This window comes from Xiphias gladius, chromosome 1, assembly GCF_016859285.1.
Source record: "Xiphias gladius isolate SHS-SW01 ecotype Sanya breed wild chromosome 1, ASM1685928v1, whole genome shotgun sequence".
NCBI classification, from domain to species: Eukaryota; Metazoa; Chordata; class Actinopteri; order Istiophoriformes; family Xiphiidae; genus Xiphias; species Xiphias gladius.
Window position 1 is genome coordinate 8,630,888 of NC_053400.1, and position 19,141 is coordinate 8,650,028.

Sequence of the window (19,141 nt, forward strand, 5' to 3'; positions counted from 1 at the left end):
GTGCAAAATCAACAAATAATCTAAAGAACATTTGAAGAACTAGAAATATAGTTTCCCACTCGCCTGTGACCAGATGCTTCAGACGAACTCATATAGCTTGCCAAATGGATTTTGCTTTACAGTAATAATCAGCAAGTTGGAACTGAAAGTCTAGTTCGACTAGTTCCAAACAAACAAAAGAATAAATGAACAAACAAACTCTGGGTCTGGTAACAGTCCAAACGAGAACGATCACTGACACTGATCAAACTAGAGATAGAATTTCTTCCCACTGGGAAGGAAGAAATTCTACGGGGAAGGTAGGGTAATGTAATCGTTGCAAGAGCAAGAACCTTGATGTAATCCTCTCAAACTCAGCCATGTCAGCAATTTTAGATTTGAAATTTTCTGTATCCAAGATGGTTCTTGATATTAAGTGAACATATAATAAGGAAATGCCCCATATTCAATGTAAGACATTATATAGCGGACCACTGGCACTGTCATCTCTGGGTAAGTGTCTACATACACACAAGCCACATACATGATGGGCATGTGTAGCCTGTTATAATGTCAATATTATGATTGTTCTTAGATACTGATACTTTTAATCTGACGACTGCAAAACTGAGCTTGCCACTGCAATTTAAGAGAGAAGTCTCGTGTAAAACTCCAGGAGCATCCTAGTATGAAATGTATCTTGAACAATTTGCTGTGTTATCTGAAGATCAACACACTGATGGACAATGCTGAGTCGGGTGCATTTAAATGGAAGCTTATTCATCTTTCTTCCAATGAATGGATATTTGACCCACCCACACAAAAGCACAAAAGAAGTGACCCCGGTCTGTATTAGGTTTTAATCTGGAGTGACATAAGGCTTCTGTTAACGAGTCCTTTTGGCCTGAGGGCAGCTATATTTATAGCGTAACAAAGCCCCTGGTTCAGATATAGTCACTCTGTTTGCCACCAAGCGTGTAACTTCACTACAAGTTCAGGGACTTTAATGACACACTGTATTTTGCTGCCTTAAAGGTTAAGAACGTGACAGGGTGTTGAGATAAGCAACTGGGTCATTTCTTTTGAACTATTTTTTTAAAATCTGTCTTCCTTTTAGATGAAAACACTTTTCAGCCGCTCGATGTCTCACTATGTTCCCCACCTAGCTGCTAACTTTGTCTTTCTGTCTTGCTGGTGGTGGAAACAAGGTTGATGAAAATAGTGTTGCAGGCCAGAAAACCAAAACAATGATCCAAATTCGACTTAAAGGTGCTGTAGAGCTGAGGGGGACTGCAGAGTTAGGTAGTAATTCTATGTGGGTTCCTAACTAGGTGTGACCCCGTTCACATTACAGTTAGTCCTTTAATCCATTGTTTATACAAAAAAAAAAAAAAAAAATCGAGACTGGTGCAGCTTTAAGTATTGGTTTCCCATTTTTCATATTAGTTTCACAAACAAAAGAGCAGCTGCCTTGGAAAGAAAAATAAAGGCCCAACTCAAAGTCAGGATTAATATCTCAATTCTGATGTAATTGTACATCCTATAGTGTATGGTAAACAAATATTTTCACGTTAACCAGATATTGACTGTGGTGGTCTGGGTGGTGTATGTTTACATTTCAGGTACTGCAGGCATCTTTGCAGGTGATTAGCAAGATTGTGAAAAGATTGTGAAGTCTCCTTCTGCCCCTGACACAGAATATTTCAAACACAATAGGTTTATAAATAAAGATTGTGTAAAATGTTTGTGCATGTATTCATAATATATTAGGTTTACTTCTAATAACTGAGTAAATACAGATTCTATTTGTTTCATTTAATTTTATGGACAAATCAAAACATTCAATCAACTGATCAAATTGCTCAAATTAAGTTAATTGATTGGTTAATAATATAATGATGTATTGTAGATGAATGGAAAATTCCCACTGAATCAAAAGTGTTAAATATTGGACCTAAATATTTCTTGGTGCACAAAGCATTGGCCTCATAAAAGCTGGACTGGATCACAAAAAGCCCATCATTTTGCACAATCTGAGTAAAAACCAACCAGTTCCAAACATCTTAAAGTGATCAGCACCTGGAGAGGAGGTAAAGACTCTTACACTTGAAGTAACTATCATTTCTGAATAGATTACAAACGTGCTGCAACTTCATTTTGCCACATTCCATCTTTCTTTCCTTTTTTAGACTCAAGTAGTCAGAAAAAACATGCTGCAAAACAAGTGGGCCATTTTCTTACCATTTACATGTATACAAACCTTTAATTTGAATATTCATTTAACAATGCACTTCCAAAGCCAGTGCATAGCCACTTCGTAAAAGCAAGTGATCAGCTGACGCTCTGCTCAACACCGCCATGAAAAAACAGTCAGTCCAGGGACTCTCTGTAATAGTCCAGTGAGTAAAAGAGCTTTTGAAAGAAGTCGTGCTAATTGAGCTGATGGAGCAAATGTTCATGTAGAGGGTGTCTCTGTGTGGGGGTTCAGGTAGTTTGGAAGTAGATCCTTGTCAGGTTGGTTTTCCAAAGCTAAGAGTTTAGTGGGAATTCAGGTAAGTCTTAACTAAAAAACTGAAGAGTCCACTTTTCTGGAAAAAAAAAATGAAGAAGGGATTAAAATCAGAGATAGAGTTTTCCCAGCCTTTTTGTGAATTCTACATTTTCTTCTACTGAACTATCTTAAACAACAGTGTCTACACAAACAGTAGATTATAATAATGGTCACTGATAATACCTGTTTCTGATTGGCTGGCAGGTCAATCAGACTTAGACGCCTTAAAATATTGTTCTGGTCAACCAGTCACCAGTTAACTCACCGCAACCATGAGTTAAAAGGAAGACGCCTGATCTCTAGGAACTCTGACAAGACCGGGTCAGAACCTTGTCTATGGCTGGACCGCATACGGTCAATGTGAGAGCTTGAGGACGTAGTTGCGAACTGCCGTCGGACCGCTGTACGGAACTACCTTCGGTGGAAGAGAGGCTACAGCCCTGCTGGAGGGGTCGCTAGGTGTTGCTAGATGACGCAATGCGCCGAGCAGCCTCTTCAGGACGTCATCGCATCACCTTCGTGACGAAACTAGCGGCTTTCTGGACAAACCCGAGCTACTTTCCGTAGACGAGGTGTCGCCCTGCGAGCGCGAGGTGGGGCTTTCCCGCCGCAGGCGCGCCTCTCTCCGCGTCTCATTCAGTTGAGCACACGGCAGCTTGACACAGACGTGAACGAGCTTCTAACTTTCTCTCTGAGTGATAGTTTGACTAGTAAATATAGCGGAAATCATAGCACAGCCGTCGTCTTTAGCTTATGTGTACGGTGTTTGTGTCGGACCACGTCACAGTTATAAAATCAGGATTTTAGCAGAGCAGAGCAGCAGCTTGGACGAGACTGCTGCTTAACGTGTAGTCTCAATGGGCCACGTTTCAGTTACTATTTCATACTTGTTCCGTTGTCTGACAACAGGAACAGAAAAACATGTAAATGAGAACAGCTTTATTGGGAATTCGGCTGTATTCAATTACTGTATATGTGAGCAAAGAGAGTAGGAGAAGCAAACAGATAAAGGGCTGAAACCAGCTGACAATAGGCAGAATGCAAGTACGACGCGATGGCGTCACGAAGTTGCTAATTGGAGTATTACGTCACACAGTGACTTTTCCAGCATGCTTTGGCTACTTTTCATTGAAAGCAGCTGTTTATTGCTGTTAAACAACAGTTTTCCACTTCGTCCTCAGTTTTCGCACATTGATCACATGCGGTCCAGCCATAGACACGGTTCTGACCTAGTCTTGTTTTAAACTACCAGTCATACACAAGCACGCACATGAATCGCCATAGTCTGCAGATTGTGAAAACACCGATACGTTGATATTTACAAACACTTGCTCATCAGTCCAATTTTTACACAGCCACACATACACGGACCAACGACATCAGTACACACACTGAACCATGGAAAGTGTTTTTGGGGCCATTTACGTATCCTTTTGACAATAAAGCAAACATGAGGCTCAAAATCTATTATGCCTGATAGAAGGATAGTGCTGCAAGAATATGCAGAGGCTGAACTTCAGGCCCAAATGTTGATTTTAGTTTTTGTCCTTGTTACTAAACTGTCTAGAAAAACAACTCTGTCTCCTAGAAATGCAGTTTATATACAACATACTTGTTTTTGCTGTTTATGTTTTTATGAGTAATGTAATTGCTGCCTCTATTATGTTCACTGGCAATGTTGTTTTCCCTGTGCGCGGTTGAGATCAAGCAACAAAAGCACTTTGGTTAAGGCGAGGGAAAGTTTGTGGCCCTGGTTAAACGTTAATAGGTAAACAAACTCACAATCACTGTTGGCTGTTTCAGTGTTAAACCAAGAACAAGATCTTTCCTCTTCTTAACTGACTGCTGACCTAAACATATCTATAACAAAATTTAATCTTGCTTCTAGTGGATATTGTTGGGGAAACAAATGACATACGTTGTCAGTACATACTTTGCAAATACATTCAGTATAAACATTCTGCGCCTAGCCAAATATGTTCAATATAACGTTGCCTTGTTGTGTTGACAAAAAAGTCAACATGAACTTACTTGATGTAGAATTACATTTCTTAAAAAACCATATCTGCTGTTGTAAATTATTATTGGAACTGTTCCACTCTTCCAGTACTCACACAGTACCTCCAAAAGAATATCTTGTGAGCACAGTCCCTGGTCACACCAGCTTTGCAGTATGTGGCAGTATGAGAGTAAAGCGCAAAGGTTGATATATGTTTATATACAGTAGCAAAGGTGGCAGTAGTGTGACATCATTTTGCTGCAGATAGTCTTAGAGATCATATGATTTGTATTTGGAACGAATAAAACTGAAAAGCACTGAGTTGTTGACCAGCTCTTCAGCCTCCTGTGATGAATCACCACCTCACATGGGTTTCAAACAAATAGGAGATTTTCCTCTGTAAACCGCACTCCTTATTTTGCAAACAAAAAGAAAACTAGAAGCGGGGGAAGGAGCAGATACAGCTTCACAAATGTATACATCTTTGTATATGGTGAGGAATGACTCTGTTTTTGTCTGAACGACCTTGTGGAGGATGTGTAGGTGGCAGATCCAACACAGTGATATGTATGTGACCTGCACAATTTCACAGCATAATGACTGTTTTGTCATGTTTATAGGTCAAATGTTATGATAATTCCAACTATACCATAGTTTTGTTATGACACAGGATAAAGTGAAGGTGTGTGTTGACGAGTATTTTCTATATACTGTGTAATATTGAAATATATAAAGATCCTTGTCCACTGTTTCTCAAAACTGACAATTTCTTGTGAAGGGGAAAATGAAGCCCCAGTAGGGAGACACCTGATTGTTGTCCTCTGCATGTGGCAGATGCGCCTTTACGGTCCATAGCAATGTCTGACTTTGATTACTTGGCCTGGCATGGCTGCTGGAATGATGTGCCCTAATAAAAGTTTATTTTATTTTGTTTTATTTTATTTTATTTTGTAGACTATATATGTGTGTGTGTGTGTGTGTGTGTGTGTGTGTGTGTGTGTGTGTGTGTGTGTGTGTGTGTGTGTGTGTGTGTGTGTGTGTTTTTTTGACTCAATGAGCCTGTGACAGCTGTTTATCTATTGTCCGTCTTTCTGTTCTGTGACTCCTATGATTTGTCCTCGGTGACACATGCGGGACTTGTAGGCTTAATTACCGCAGTCGAATGGGGGAGAGCGGCAGCACCGGTAGGCTGAGCTGTGCTCCAGAAGCCAGTGGACCCCCTCTGCCTCCAACGCACAATCACTGCGATCGACGGAGAAGCTCAGTCACCCGATGAAGCTATTGGCTGGAAGGCTTCAGGTCCTCGCTCACTGCCGATGCACCGCTCTCATAAGCAGCGCTCACACTGACTCCACACACACACACACACACACGTCAAACTGTGTGGAACCATGTCGCAGTACACTCTGGGAGGTAGGAAACCTTACATTTCCTTCTTACTTTTACTCCTCTTGTTTAGTCTGCAATCTTTATAATCGCTTTTTTTAAAATTTATTTATTTTTATTTATTTATTATAGCTTCCTCGTTTACTCCATTTTTTTCCAGCAGAAAGAGAGAGAGAGAGAGAGAGAGAGAGAGAGAGAAAAGGCAAATATCAGGACCTGGCACAGATATGATTAAGAAATCATAGTGGTGCTACATTCCTCTGATTAACTGATCACAGCCGTGATGGAGAGCTGTAGACGGAAGGGAGGAGGCAGTTTAAGGAGGACAGGCACCCAGACAACTGAGGCTGCAACTCCCTGCGAAGGTGTCCCTATTCCAGGTTGATTTAGATAACTTTGTGTGCATCAGGACCAAGAGTTTTGACACGAAACAAGCAGGATTATTCCAGCCAAAGGTTAAAATAAGCTTCGTACACTTTCTGTCAGTGTAAAGTGGTTGCATGGCATTTCCCATATTGTTATTACTATATCCATGATTAATGGAGGTTACCAGCATCCTGTACAAACCGCAGCAGCAAAACACAGACGCATCCTTCAGAATTCTGCATTCAGTGCTGAATTGGCTCGGCTCATGTTTCACGATTACCTCATTTGGTCTATAGTCATCAGCTTCCACTGGCTGGTCAGTCTGAGTCATATTTTAGAGCGATCCCCTCAGCCTTTACTTTCTATCCTCACCGCAGCATTCAGCCTGCCTGTACTTTCATTTCCTAATGGCGGCTGGCTGAGGAGCTGCCTGCTCCTGGACACACTCTTTGACAGGGCTGAAATGGGTCTGCACTGACAGTTTGCACGGTATTTGCTTTGATAGTCATCTAATCTCTATAAGGATGCACCTCCTGCAGTGTGCTTTTATTGTCTGTCTTGTGATGATGTGAGGATTCATGTAGGGTACTTATTAGGTCAGATGGTCGGATGAGATTTGTGTTTTTTCAGTGTTTGGGCCCTGATTAAAACAAATCTGTTCCTACTAAATATGTGATGCACCTAAACGTAATAGATGCTACTATATTTTAGGCTGAATTATGAGTAAAAACCACATTCTTCCCTGACAAATGTTTAATTTTGAAGTATGTAGAGTGTCTTCAATAGTAATAAAAACATTAAGCTTTTCTCGGTAAATGATTTTCATTCTCATTACTGGTTGTTTACCTTGCAATGGTCACCGGCTGAAGCTCAGTGCTTTCCAACCCTATTTTCACCACTGTCCTCCAGTGTGTCTGATGTATGAGTCATCCCAGTACACTCTCATCATCTGACATTAAATGAGCGTCAGGGTCCAGCTTTAACAGCTTCAATCTCAGTAACTCTGGTAGCTCCGTAATGATTTTGTGCAGAAAAGTTATCAAACCCCTAGAACTTTATTTTGAAATTCTATTCACACTTTCATGTTTTTAAGGTATTAAATACATTATGCTAAGCTTAATTTAAGGGAAATCTGAATGAAACGATACATAAGTCAAAAAGGATTTTTAATAAATATCTGAACTTGTTAGTGTATAATAAAATGTCTAATCCAACTTTTATTGGTAATGCTTTTTGGGAATACAGACAACGTTAGACTTTAAGTGATTAAAATCAGCTTGACGCTGGACTGATACAAACATACACACATACAAAATTTAATTGCCAGGAAAACTGACACCAACGCATTGCATGTACTCTGCTCCTGCTTTGGATCGAAGCAGCAACTCTGACAATACCATTTATAGAATTATGATTATAACCCCGAGACATTTCCTCTTAAATCTCATCAAGGACTCAGAGTGCAGATTCAACAAGATAATGTTTAGAGTCACATGTCCATAGATTATTTGTAATGAATTTGGCTTGATTGAAAGGCTCTCTGATTTCTTACTGCTTACTGACAGGTCACTCAGAAACACAAAGCTGATTTAATATGACAGTTTGTGATGATCTTACTGCTTTTTTCTCTCTCTTGTCTCTGTTTTCTCTCTATTTCTTTCCCTCAATTGCTTTTTATTTCCTGATCACGCACAGATCCACTCCATCTCACTTGTTCCTTATTAATCCCACTAACACAATATTAAACCCTGACCCCTGTGTTTTCCTCTGTCTGTCTAGTTCACCTGCAAATTCTGCTGGCTGTGGTTCTGGCTGTGTTCTGCTACTGCCTGGTTCTCGGCTTCATCCTTTGCTGTCGCAGAAGGAAGAGTGTTCCATCAGAGGACAAGGAGGCAGTTTGCTCGACTCCTCATCCTGCTGAGAGGGTGACTGTGACATTGACTCCATCCCTGTGTACACAGCCTGTTAAGCAGCAGTATGAGGAGCTGGATGGAGATGTGTTAGAGCTTCCTTCCTCTAAAAGCAGCTCTTCTCCCTCTGAGGATGACCTCACTGCTCTGCCCTTTGACCCCAGCCCTGCCAGATCAGCTGAGCTGGTGCAGTCTGCTGGGTCTTCTTTGCCAATGCGGCGCCTCAGCACCCCGGCTGTTCCCTGCTCAACCAGTAAACCTCAAACTCATGGCAGAGCTTCTTTGCCCTCGCTCAGTAAGCTGAGTCTCGTGACCAAATCCCGCCGGGCGATGGGTCGGCGAAGCACTGTGAGCGGTGAGAGTTTTCTTTACACCGAGAGCAGTCGACTGACTGCTGATGCTGCCAGAGCTCCCACTGAGCAGGGGGAGCCCTGTCCATCACAGTATGGCTCTAACTCTCTCTCCATCCCCTCAAAGCCTGCTCCTCTCCTGCACTTCTCCCTGCTCCTCTCCTCTGCCTGTGGCACCCTGGTGGTCAACATCCTGGGGCTCTCGGGGGCCAGTCGAAGGCGCAGTGGGGTGTTTGTCCGAGCCAGCCTTCCTCCACTCTGCCCCTCTCCCCAGCAGATCACCTCTCGGCGCCGTAGCCTCAGCCCAGACCTCCACAGTCAGAGCTTTGTGCTGCAGGTAGGCTCTGTGGAAGAGCTGCGCACCTGTACCTTGAGACTGGCTGTCTACAGCAGGGACTTCTCAGGCCTCAGAGAGGCTGCGCTGGGTGTGGTGGAGCTGCCCTGTGAGCAGACGGATTGGAAGCCTGACATCACCACCACCTACACCAGGCAGCTCAGCCCAATTAAAAGCAAGTTGAAAAAGGTATATGGTGATTTCACGTATTACATTGATGCATTCATTACAGTTTCATAAGCAAAGAGTGCATAGAATAAGAAAACAAACAAAAGTGCAGTAAAAAACACTTAAAACACTGCAGATTGCAGATTAGAGGTCCCCTCACCCAAAAAACCTAGTAAAAGTGTCAAAAGATTCTAGTAAGAGGGCAACACACTTAAAGGAATAGTTTGATATCCAGTCATTAGCTATACAACTTATATTTGAGGGTCACAGGGGAGCTGGAGAAAATTCCAGCTGACATTGGGTAAGAGGCGGGATACACCCTGGACGGGTTGCCAGTCTATCACAGGCCGAACATTCTCACACACTCTCACACCTACGAGCAATTTAGAGTCACCAATTAACCTGCATGTTTTTGGACTGTGGAGAGAAGCCGGAGCACCTGTAGGAAACCCACGCAGGCACAGGGAGAACATGCAAATACAAACAGAAGGGGTCTGGCCGGGCAGCAGGCAGGTTTGAACCCAGAGCCCTCTTGCTGTGAGGTGACAGTGCTAATTGCTGCACCACCTGTGCTTACAGCAAGCAGCTGGTTAGCTTAGCTTAGCATAAAGACTGGAAACAGGGGGAAACAGCTAGCCTGGGTCTCTCTGCAGGCAACAAAATCCACCTACTAGCAACTCTGGAGCTCAGTAATTATCATGTTATTTCTCATTTGTTTAATCCATACAAAAACACAAGTGCAAAAACTATAAATTGAGATTCACAGGGAGTTACATGCTGGAGCTATTACCTGGCTGTGCACAGTCACTTCCTGAAGTCCCTTTTTAGACCTCACGGTGAGGTTTGGCCAAGAAATAGTCCCGCACAAAACTATTACTTGGTCGTCTTTGGACTAGACTATGGATTAAACAAACAAGATATATAACGCATTAATTAGTGAGGTTTAGCAGTGTTGGAAGTCAGATTTTGATACCTTGAGACAAAAACCAGGCTAGCTGTTTTCCCCTGTTTCTGGTCTTTATGCTAAACTAAACTGGCTGCTGGATCAATGGTATTGATCGTCCTATTTAACCCTTGGCAGGACAGAAAATTTCCCAAAATGTTGAACAACTGCTTTAAATGAAAAGAAGCAATCTCTAACTTGATAAGACACATTCAAGTCAGTAGAGTAATTTCTTGCGTTTTGATTGGCTGCCTAAAGATGCAGCCTGGGCTGCTCAAACAATTTAGTTCCTTCTCTGGTCGTTTTGGGTGCTGTCAGATCCAATCAAAACACTGCACAGACCTTAGACCCATTGCAATTTACGTCTGACCCAAACAGGAAACAAAGTGGACTAGGGCACGTGGACTAGGGACCTGGTATATGTTGGGTCAGGTCCTTGAGCTTTTCAGGCGGCCGTGTCTGCCTAAGGACCTTAAGATAGATGGATAGGTAGATACTTTATTTGACCCCGTGGGGAAGTTGGTTTGCAGCATAATCACAAGGCATTTCATCACAACATCGCAGAGCCACTATCACAGAGTCACCAAAGGAATACTCATAAATCCTCATACGCATACACGTACCCGTACAGAGTCAGCAATGCAGATACTAATAAAAATACCTGTGTGTCGCACGTTGCACCAGAGAAGGCTGGCCAGACCAGCTCTACATCCTGCTTCATTATTGTGTGCATTACGTGTTTAAAAACTTAGTGGCTTGTGGAAAAAATGCAAATTTGGATCTGTTTTTGGTAGATAGAGGGGGATAATATCATCGCCCAGTCAAAAACTAAAGCAAGCACACATAAAGCTATCGGCTTTATGTGTGTCTGAGTGTGGGTAGTTGGGATTAGAACTCTTTGGGCTACTGACTGCATGCACTTTGGAACTGCTCTCTGGAACTGCTTAATGTTTGCACTGTTTTATTTATTTTTCTTAACAAAGTCTGCATTTTCAGTTGATTTAAGGGATTGAATTACGACGTACACAGGCCTATAAATATCACATATCATGTTTTATCCATGAAGGAATGTAGCATCTAATCAGCTCCCCTATTAGCCAGTTTTCAAATGTTGTTAGTCATGTTGACATTGTTGTTGGCGACCGCAGAGCAAACAAGCAGAGTGCAGAAGATTGTCAGCGCGCCCACGCCGTGCCCTCTGCGGCTCTGTTGAAACACTGCCAGAGGGCACTAAGGGACGAGGTCCTGATGTTTCAGTGGACATTACTCATTCAGTCACTGATTTTTGCCAAAGAGACATGTTGTGTACTTGGTTGGTAGGCCAGAATAATTTCTCCCATTTTACAGTTAAGTGAGAATCAGAGTCGCGTGTACTTACCCACGTCCCTCCACACACACACACACACCCACACACACACACACACACAGCTTCACTTTCCTCTCCCTCAATAACAGCAGCTGCTGAGTGTGAATGTGTGTAGCGGTGTGGATGTGGAGCAGGAGGTTGCTGTGAAAGAGCTGGGCTGCTCAGCAATCTGTATAATTGTATAGAGTGGGTGAGTGTACAGCAGCTGTGCAGTCGTGACTCCATCTTTTAATGTAGCCACTTCCTGGATTTATATTAAAGCACGAGGTTTTGTAATCAGCGTAATGGGACCAGCCGGGGTATTGATGATAATTCATGTGCATTACATGACTTGTTTAGACATTTCATGGGAATGGGGACCATGACGTGACAGCAATTTCAGGACTGTGCATTTTAGCTCAAGAGGAGCCTCATCACGACATTGCTGCTATTGATTGTCAGGATGATCAGCATTAAGCAAATGGCCACTAACTTCAGCTCTCTATTGTCAGGGAATGAGCATATGATTAACATTAGAAATGCATACAGGAATGTTAAATCTTTCTAAACTGATGATAGAACTGGGATTAAGAGATTTACATACACAGAAAACCCAAGACATTATCACAATATATCGTTTATAAAGAACATTTTTAAGATCGGTTGCTGCATCAAGATTTAAAAACAGAGCATCATGGGGATACTAAAGTACAGATTACTGTTTTCTGTAAACACATTGAGGAAATGTTGTTAATTAATAACGATTAACCTGGTAAATTACAAAAATGTTGATGCGCAACATATCATTAAAATGTTTATTGACAACATCTTTAATTTCTTTTACATCAAAATTTACAACCTTACAGTACAATATCCATTAGGTAGTGACTACGGAATTATTATACTTCTTTATGGTTATGTTTACTCACTCACGACACTTGGTTAAGGTTAGAGACGTATAATGGTCTGGTTTAATACAGAAAAAGTTAACAGCTTCAGACACGATGTGTCAATTACCATTTAACTGAAACCACAATGTTTTCCTATCCCCAAGCAAAGTGTTTTGCCCAAATCTAACCATAAGCAGGGGTCTGGATGGAAACTATGGTCTCTCGTGTCAAAGTCCTGCATTTACTACATCCGCCAGCCACTCCAGCCACCTCTGTGTGACTCTGGTGCAGAACATAAATGATTATTTTTGTCACCACAATGTAATTGCGAGAACAATTTAGTTCCATGTAAACGTCATTTCCGGGAGACGAGGGTGAGCAGTATCCATCATCCTGGATGGCTACTGGAGACATTTCAATCACTACGGCATTAATAATAGCATATAAATTAATGGAGGAATGTTGAATATACAAATGCTGATGGGAAACAGTCATCACACTGAAATCTAATGATATGAAAAAGTTATCTCAAGCTGATGTAAAGATGGCGCAAGAGTTCTTTCTTGCTTACACTCAGTGTTGCCTCTTTTGGCCGGAAGGTTATATTGCAATAATACTGAGACTACACTTTTACTCAGTATTTAAACTGTAGTCTAATTTATATTATAGCTTTCGGCCACCAAAACCACCACAACATTTTATTTCACTGTATTGTAAGCAACCTGGAGGTTACTAAATCTGTGACTGAAAGGTTTGCATCTTCAGAAAATCTGGAATAGAAATTAGAATAAGGTGCGTTATACAGTACGTTGAGTGCCTGATGGATGGAGTCTGTGGGCATAAGAATAGTACTGGTGTACTGAGCAGCTAGAATAAATGAGTGTGACTGTGAAGTTGCTGCCGATAGAGTGTGACTGTTCAGTAAATCATTCCTACATAAATAAAGGTTAAATGAAGTAAAACCATGAGGAGGTGTTTGTGTGTATTCATAATACTCCCCCCTGTCGAGGCTTCCACGCTTTGGAGATCACCGGATGACTCATATAATCTGTTGGGTCCTGTTATGTAACCCAAGATATCCAGAGTGAATAGAGTTACCAAATAATTACAGAAGAACAGACTTCTGCAGTCCAATTGCAAATAAGTTTTAAATCCATCTATTTTGTGCCTGAAGATAAGATAAGAATAAGGATGTTTTTCATTATTTTTTTATGTAGATATTTTGAGGAGGAAGAAGATGCGGTTGTAGAGCCAGATTACTTCTCTGTGGTTGTCAGTGTAGGGGTAGGAATTTATGATTTAGAAGAAAAAATGCATCTCTTACACAGATGTGACATCTCAAGTCGTTGCAATAAATGTATTTTGCTTCATATCAAATCTCAATTTCTGTTGCCTCTCTCGAAACATTCTGCGTTACAGTATGTGAAGGGATAGCCGTCGCAGGACTGAGGGCTTGGTGAGCTGAAAGTGTACTTCCTCCCGAAACGAGACCAAAACTAATGTTGAAATTTCTCAAATGTTAACATTAGGAGGTGGCCTCTAAGCAGCCTGAAAGTGATCAGTACCAGCTGGAAACCCTGGCAAGTTTGATCGGTTGGTTGAAAAACTTCACTTTCCTGAAAAACAAACCTCTGGCTTTTGCTGTAAGGTTTGTTTGGCAATGTATGTTTGCCAAATAATGTCTCTCCGTGTACGAGGCAGCGTAAGTGTGAGGGACGGTCTCTGACGCAAAGTGCTAGTGACAGACAGAGGCAGTGAACCGAAACTCACTTGTTGGATGAAATCGCCTTCACACTCTGCTGCCCAGCTTCAGCGAGTCGCTGGTAGGGTAACACTCAGCCAGCTGACAGCCGACCGTGACTCAACGGACCCCAAACAATGCTAGCTGATGAGATCTGACATGAAATCAGATTGAAATTACCATCATACTTACACATTAGCTATTACCTTTAACCAAAGTGCCTTAGTGCATGAAGGTCTATTATTTTACGACTGGTATTCACATTGGCCACAAACTCCTTTACCCTGACAGCTACATAAAGTGACCATGAATATTACGGATTACCTTTAAGTGATTGAAAATGTGATACAGATTAAACACATCTGAGCTGCTTAAGCAGGTCAGTGAAAGATGCCTCATGAATAAAAACTGATTATATTTTGAAAATATCCTCCAGAGGAAGAAAAAATGATTAGACTCTTTCACTGAAAGAAATATGGAAACATATTCATGAGCATGGGATTTAAGTGATTTACAGCTTGCTTTATTGTCTTAATTTTTTTCTTCCTTGGTTTCTTTTTATTACCAGCCTCCCAAAGGATGAGGGGAACATCTGCTGGGTGAAAGAAGACTTTCCCCTTGTGCTAAATCTCTCACATTTTTTCTTAATCTCTCGGTTTTGTTCTCCTTCCCATCCTCAGAGTGTGAGTTCTCAGGAAACGTTGGGTCACAGGAAGAGGTCGGTGTGTGCGCCACGGGCTTTGGGTCAACTGTTCATCCTGCTGCAGTACCAGACGCTGGCCCAGCGCATCAAGGTGATGGTCCGAAAGGCTGAGAATCTGGCCAAGCTCACACGGATCCCAGGAGCTCCAGGTGAAGACCAGCAAGTCCTAATACCTAAACAGCAAAATAGGCTGTTTGTTGTTGCCTTACATAATCTCCCATACAAATGTTTTCTGATCTGGTGCACCTACCAGGAGGATGACATGCTCATTAACTCCTCATATTAAAAAGAAAAAAGAGGCCTTTGAAAATAATCCATTTGCCGGTTCTATATTTAGGGTATGGCTACGTTTAGGGAACGTTACGGAAAGATCACGGTCATGGTTGAAAAGGAGCCAATATTGATCCATGGTAGCAGATGGGATGTGAAGAGCAAGTTTTAATGTCAGAAACCTTTTAGCCAAAACCTCCACTCAGAATTACTCCCTAAGCGGTTTTGTCAGTGGGACAGCGCCAAGCTACTTCCATTTTTTTTTTTGTGTGAGAAAGAAAAATTATTTTCCATTCTAACTCAAGAGTTTGCTTTTCTCAGAAAGGACTATCATTATTCACACGACCACAAGAGGTCGCTTATCAGGAAAATGTACACAGAGTTGTTTCTAGCTCTTGAACAAATGACTGATGGTGATGGTTTTCTGATGGTACTTTGATGACAGTCTTGAAACCACCCGGTGACATGGTAGGTTTGGGATCAGTTCCCTTAATTAGAAATATAAAGAAAAAAAAGGTAATACATCAACTAGTAATAAATTATTTATCTTCATTTATCTTTAACAGATTTAATATTCGTATTTTATGATTAAGACTTTTAATCTGTAGAGTTTTAAATTGACATTAAAAGGAATAGTTCAACATTTGATTATTTGTTTTCTTGCAGAGACTTAGAATAAAAGATTGATACTGCTCTCATGTCTGTCTGCTGGGGCCAGATGATAGATAGAAAGATAGATAGATAGATGTGGTTTTTACATTTTGGTTTTTTGCACCAATGAAACAAAAGATATAACATGTTAATTAGTGAGTGGTCTGTACTGTAGGTTTAGTGGTGCTGGTAGGTGGTAGGCTGTAACATAATTTATTAACCCCCCCCCCCAAGCTGATGGATATGACTTTGCAAATATTAGCATTAGTATACTTGTACTTGGTATACACTGTAATATGCTCAGTTAGTATACTTAACATGGGTATACTTGTACTATAAGCTGCAATGCACATGAACACACTGGCTGACATGTAAACTGCTCACACTGCCTCTGTCTGTATTCTCCTCTATTGCTCCAGACGTAGCCAGACAGACTGGTTCCCTGATTGGCTCGTAGTATAATCAGATCAGGAACCGATCAGCCCGGTGTCATTTCCCCTCCTGTCCGTATCACATCTCACTGCATCTGATTTAAAGCTCTGCTCTGGTGATGCTGGTGAGGAGAGGACCAAAGCCGGAGCTTATGGAAAAAGAAAACAACTTTGATATTTTTTGGGTTCCCAAACCTAACCAAACAGTTTGAGACTACGTGGTCAGTTACGTTTTTCTCATGAATTTAGAGATCAAATATTTGCTAAAAACTGTGAAAATGGATTCTCTTTGCAGATGAGTGATTCTTATCTGACAATTACACATTGCTTTTTAATTTTAGTAAATCTAATTAGCATGTGAGAATGGATTTACAAGGGAAATCATATTTTTGCAAGTGATGATGCCGACTTGAAACAGTGACAGTGGAAAGATGTTCAGGGAGGATTATGAGGCTGTAAATCAACATGTGTAGACCATTTCATGTGAAGTTAACAACACAATACACATGAGTGCAGTGAGTTTACACACACCAGCACCAACCATAAAAGTTCACTGTAAATGATTTTGCTGCTTCTTTTTTATTTGTTGACCCTTGAAAGAAAGCACTTCATCTAATTATGTCATAAATAGAAAAAAATGTGATATAAATAAAATAAAATCATGACTGTGGATGTAATTTTTTCCCCACAGACCACTATGTTGTCATCAACCTGCGTCAGGATGGAAATGTAATTGGTACCAAGGAGACCAAAGGAGCCAGTGGTCCAAACCCTGTCTGGAACGCTCCATTTCTGTTTGACCTTCCCCCTGGTGACATCACTCAGCTGCCATTGGTGCTTGAATTCATAATCATGCAGGTAAAAAGTTCTACATCCCTTATATACAGTACGTATTAAACAGAGACCTGCAGTTTTATGTTAACATGCTATCTCATTATTTCTGTTTTTTTAATTCAGTTGTCTCTATGTATCTACAGGGCCGTCTCTACACTAAGAGCAGTACCTTGGGCCGTGTGTTGATTGGCAGTGACGCTTCAGAGGCGGGACAGGGACACTGGAAGGAAATGTGCAGTCGGGGGCAAATAGAAACGGCTCGCTGGCACTCCATCCGATCAGATGTGGTGTAGGACTGATAGACAGACTGCGGGACCGTACCACTGTCCCTTTGCTGCCTAGTAAGTGTCCTAGAGGTGGAGTTTCTTGTAGGTGGGAATAACATGTGATTGGGACGCACATGCCTCCCCTGCCTCCAAAGTATTTATTTTAGTCTTTTTATTTTTAGTTCTGTTGTGGAATTTTGGTGGCGATGCTAACTTTGATAGTTTTCCATGTTATTTATCAACAGATAATGTTCACGATTTAAATAACTAGTAATGCTGTTTTAGGGAGAGACAATATCCAGATGGTCCATGTGTATCTCCAGGGCTGTAGAGGGAGAAGCACTGATCACTGTGTGGGGGAGAGTGTGAGGAGGGATGTGCTGCAGTTTTCCTCATATCAACAGTATTCTTCGTCCCTGCATTGCTTTTGTGATTATTTCCACTGTGACATCTTAAAACATGTTGTCTGTAAAACCGTCTGTGGTTTGCTGTGGTGTGTTACTGTGCCAGTATTTGTCCACAAACTGTAAAGATCTGTCCTTACTAATACTGTATCGTACATTCAGCATGAGGCCGTTAGAATGGCCTCACTTTGTGTAGCATGCCTGCTGAATTCTTGTTTTATTTCGTGCCGTCTCCAATAGGGAGAGGAAGTTTTGTCCTCTTTTCAGCCACCGCAATTTCCAATAAGCACGTGGTGGCTTTATGAATCACAGACACTACTACTGCTTAGTTTTGAACATATACTTCAGTTAAACACACTTGCACATAATTAGTAGAAGGCAGTCAAAACTAACTAATGAGTCAGTCAGTCAGTCAATGCCAAATGCCAGAAGCGCATACAGATACACTTTTTTTGTGCTTTCCCCCACTGTTGGAGTTGGACAACTAAAACAATTAACAACTGTCCGTCAGTGGGAATAGAAATATTACTTTTTTACTGTTTTTAGGCATGAGACACATTAATATTACGATTATAATTAATTACATATTACAATTAATATTATTGTCAGCATGAAAAACCGTTTAGAGGTCAACATCACAGTGCCCAGACTAGAGATGTAGGGAAATATCTTGTCAATATTTCTTTTTCTTTCAAAGACTTTCATTTCAATATTTTACAAAATGTGACCTTTATTCTAACAAAATCATAAGTCAGGGGTGGATTTGAACATGACAGTCCTTAACATTAATTCGGCAGCCTTCACTTATATAATAATGGCACATTTTAGAAAATGTAATGTGTAATGTTTTTAATAAAAACACTTAACATTTTTTTGTTTCTAGAAAGGAATTGTTGTGTTTATACTGTATGTATAGTATATTGACCATGTTGAAGCCTTCTGGTGGCAACTGTAAATTAATGTCTTTGCTTTTAAAAGAGAATAGTTTCAGAGAATTTAAAATAAATCAATATATTATATAAAGGAATTTTGTGGAATTTGTGTGATACTCCAGAGACTCCCACTGTGATAAAGTCAGAAAACACTTGAAGACAGTGAAACCTGCTCTTGATGGTACATTTAAGGACAACAAGGACAATAAGCCAGCACAGGTATGAGAATCAAAGGTTCGGGCGCATTACATTTATGAGTAATATCGGCTTTTTTCAGTTATTTTGACACGTCACAGTAGGAAAAACATAGGTGTAAATAAATGAATGATGGCTGAATTCCATTTAGCTTTTCCGTCATGGCTTACTGGGACACTTTAATGGAACAGAACCTTGTTAATGTTCATAGTGACATACTGTTTGCTTTTCCCACATGCACAAGTCAACATGTCCGCTGGCAAACCTATTGTTTCATATTGGCTTTGAATTGCAAGGCGTCGTAATGTGACGTTACTTGCTTGCTCTGCTCATTTGTACTGCTGGAGCAACTAACTTAGAATAGGAAGCAATACTTAAATTTATGTTTTTACAAATAATAATTCTGTACATTTGTTCATTTTATTCATTAAAAAGCTCTGGGAAAAAGCTGTGGGAGAGTTTTATCAGAGACCATGCTGACAGCTACATTGCT

General features: G+C 41.0%; 1 protein-coding gene across 3 annotated transcripts; it reads left to right on the forward strand.

Moving 5' to 3' along the window:
* The first annotated feature begins 5,705 nt into the window (after positions 1-5,705).
* On the forward strand, positions 5,706-18,565 carry LOC120801557 (synaptotagmin-5). Of its 3 annotated transcripts, XM_040148797.1 has the most exons (6): positions 6,108-6,295; positions 8,061-9,064; positions 14,643-14,814; positions 16,709-16,875; positions 16,995-17,192; positions 17,403-18,565. In XM_040148797.1, exons 1-5 carry the CDS (start codon positions 6,199-6,201, stop codon positions 17,142-17,144), a joined length of 1,590 nt encoding a protein of 529 aa, XP_040004731.1. In that variant the 5' UTR covers positions 6,108-6,198; the 3' UTR covers positions 17,145-17,192; positions 17,403-18,565. The 3 variants fall into 3 exon arrangements, with proteins under 3 accessions (XP_040004808.1, XP_040004731.1, XP_040004659.1); XM_040148874.1 differs by lacking the exon at positions 6,108-6,295 and adding an exon at positions 5,706-5,942 and having other exon boundaries at positions 16,995-18,563; XM_040148725.1 differs by having other exon boundaries at positions 16,995-18,564.
* Positions 18,566-19,141: the final 576 nt, after the last annotated feature.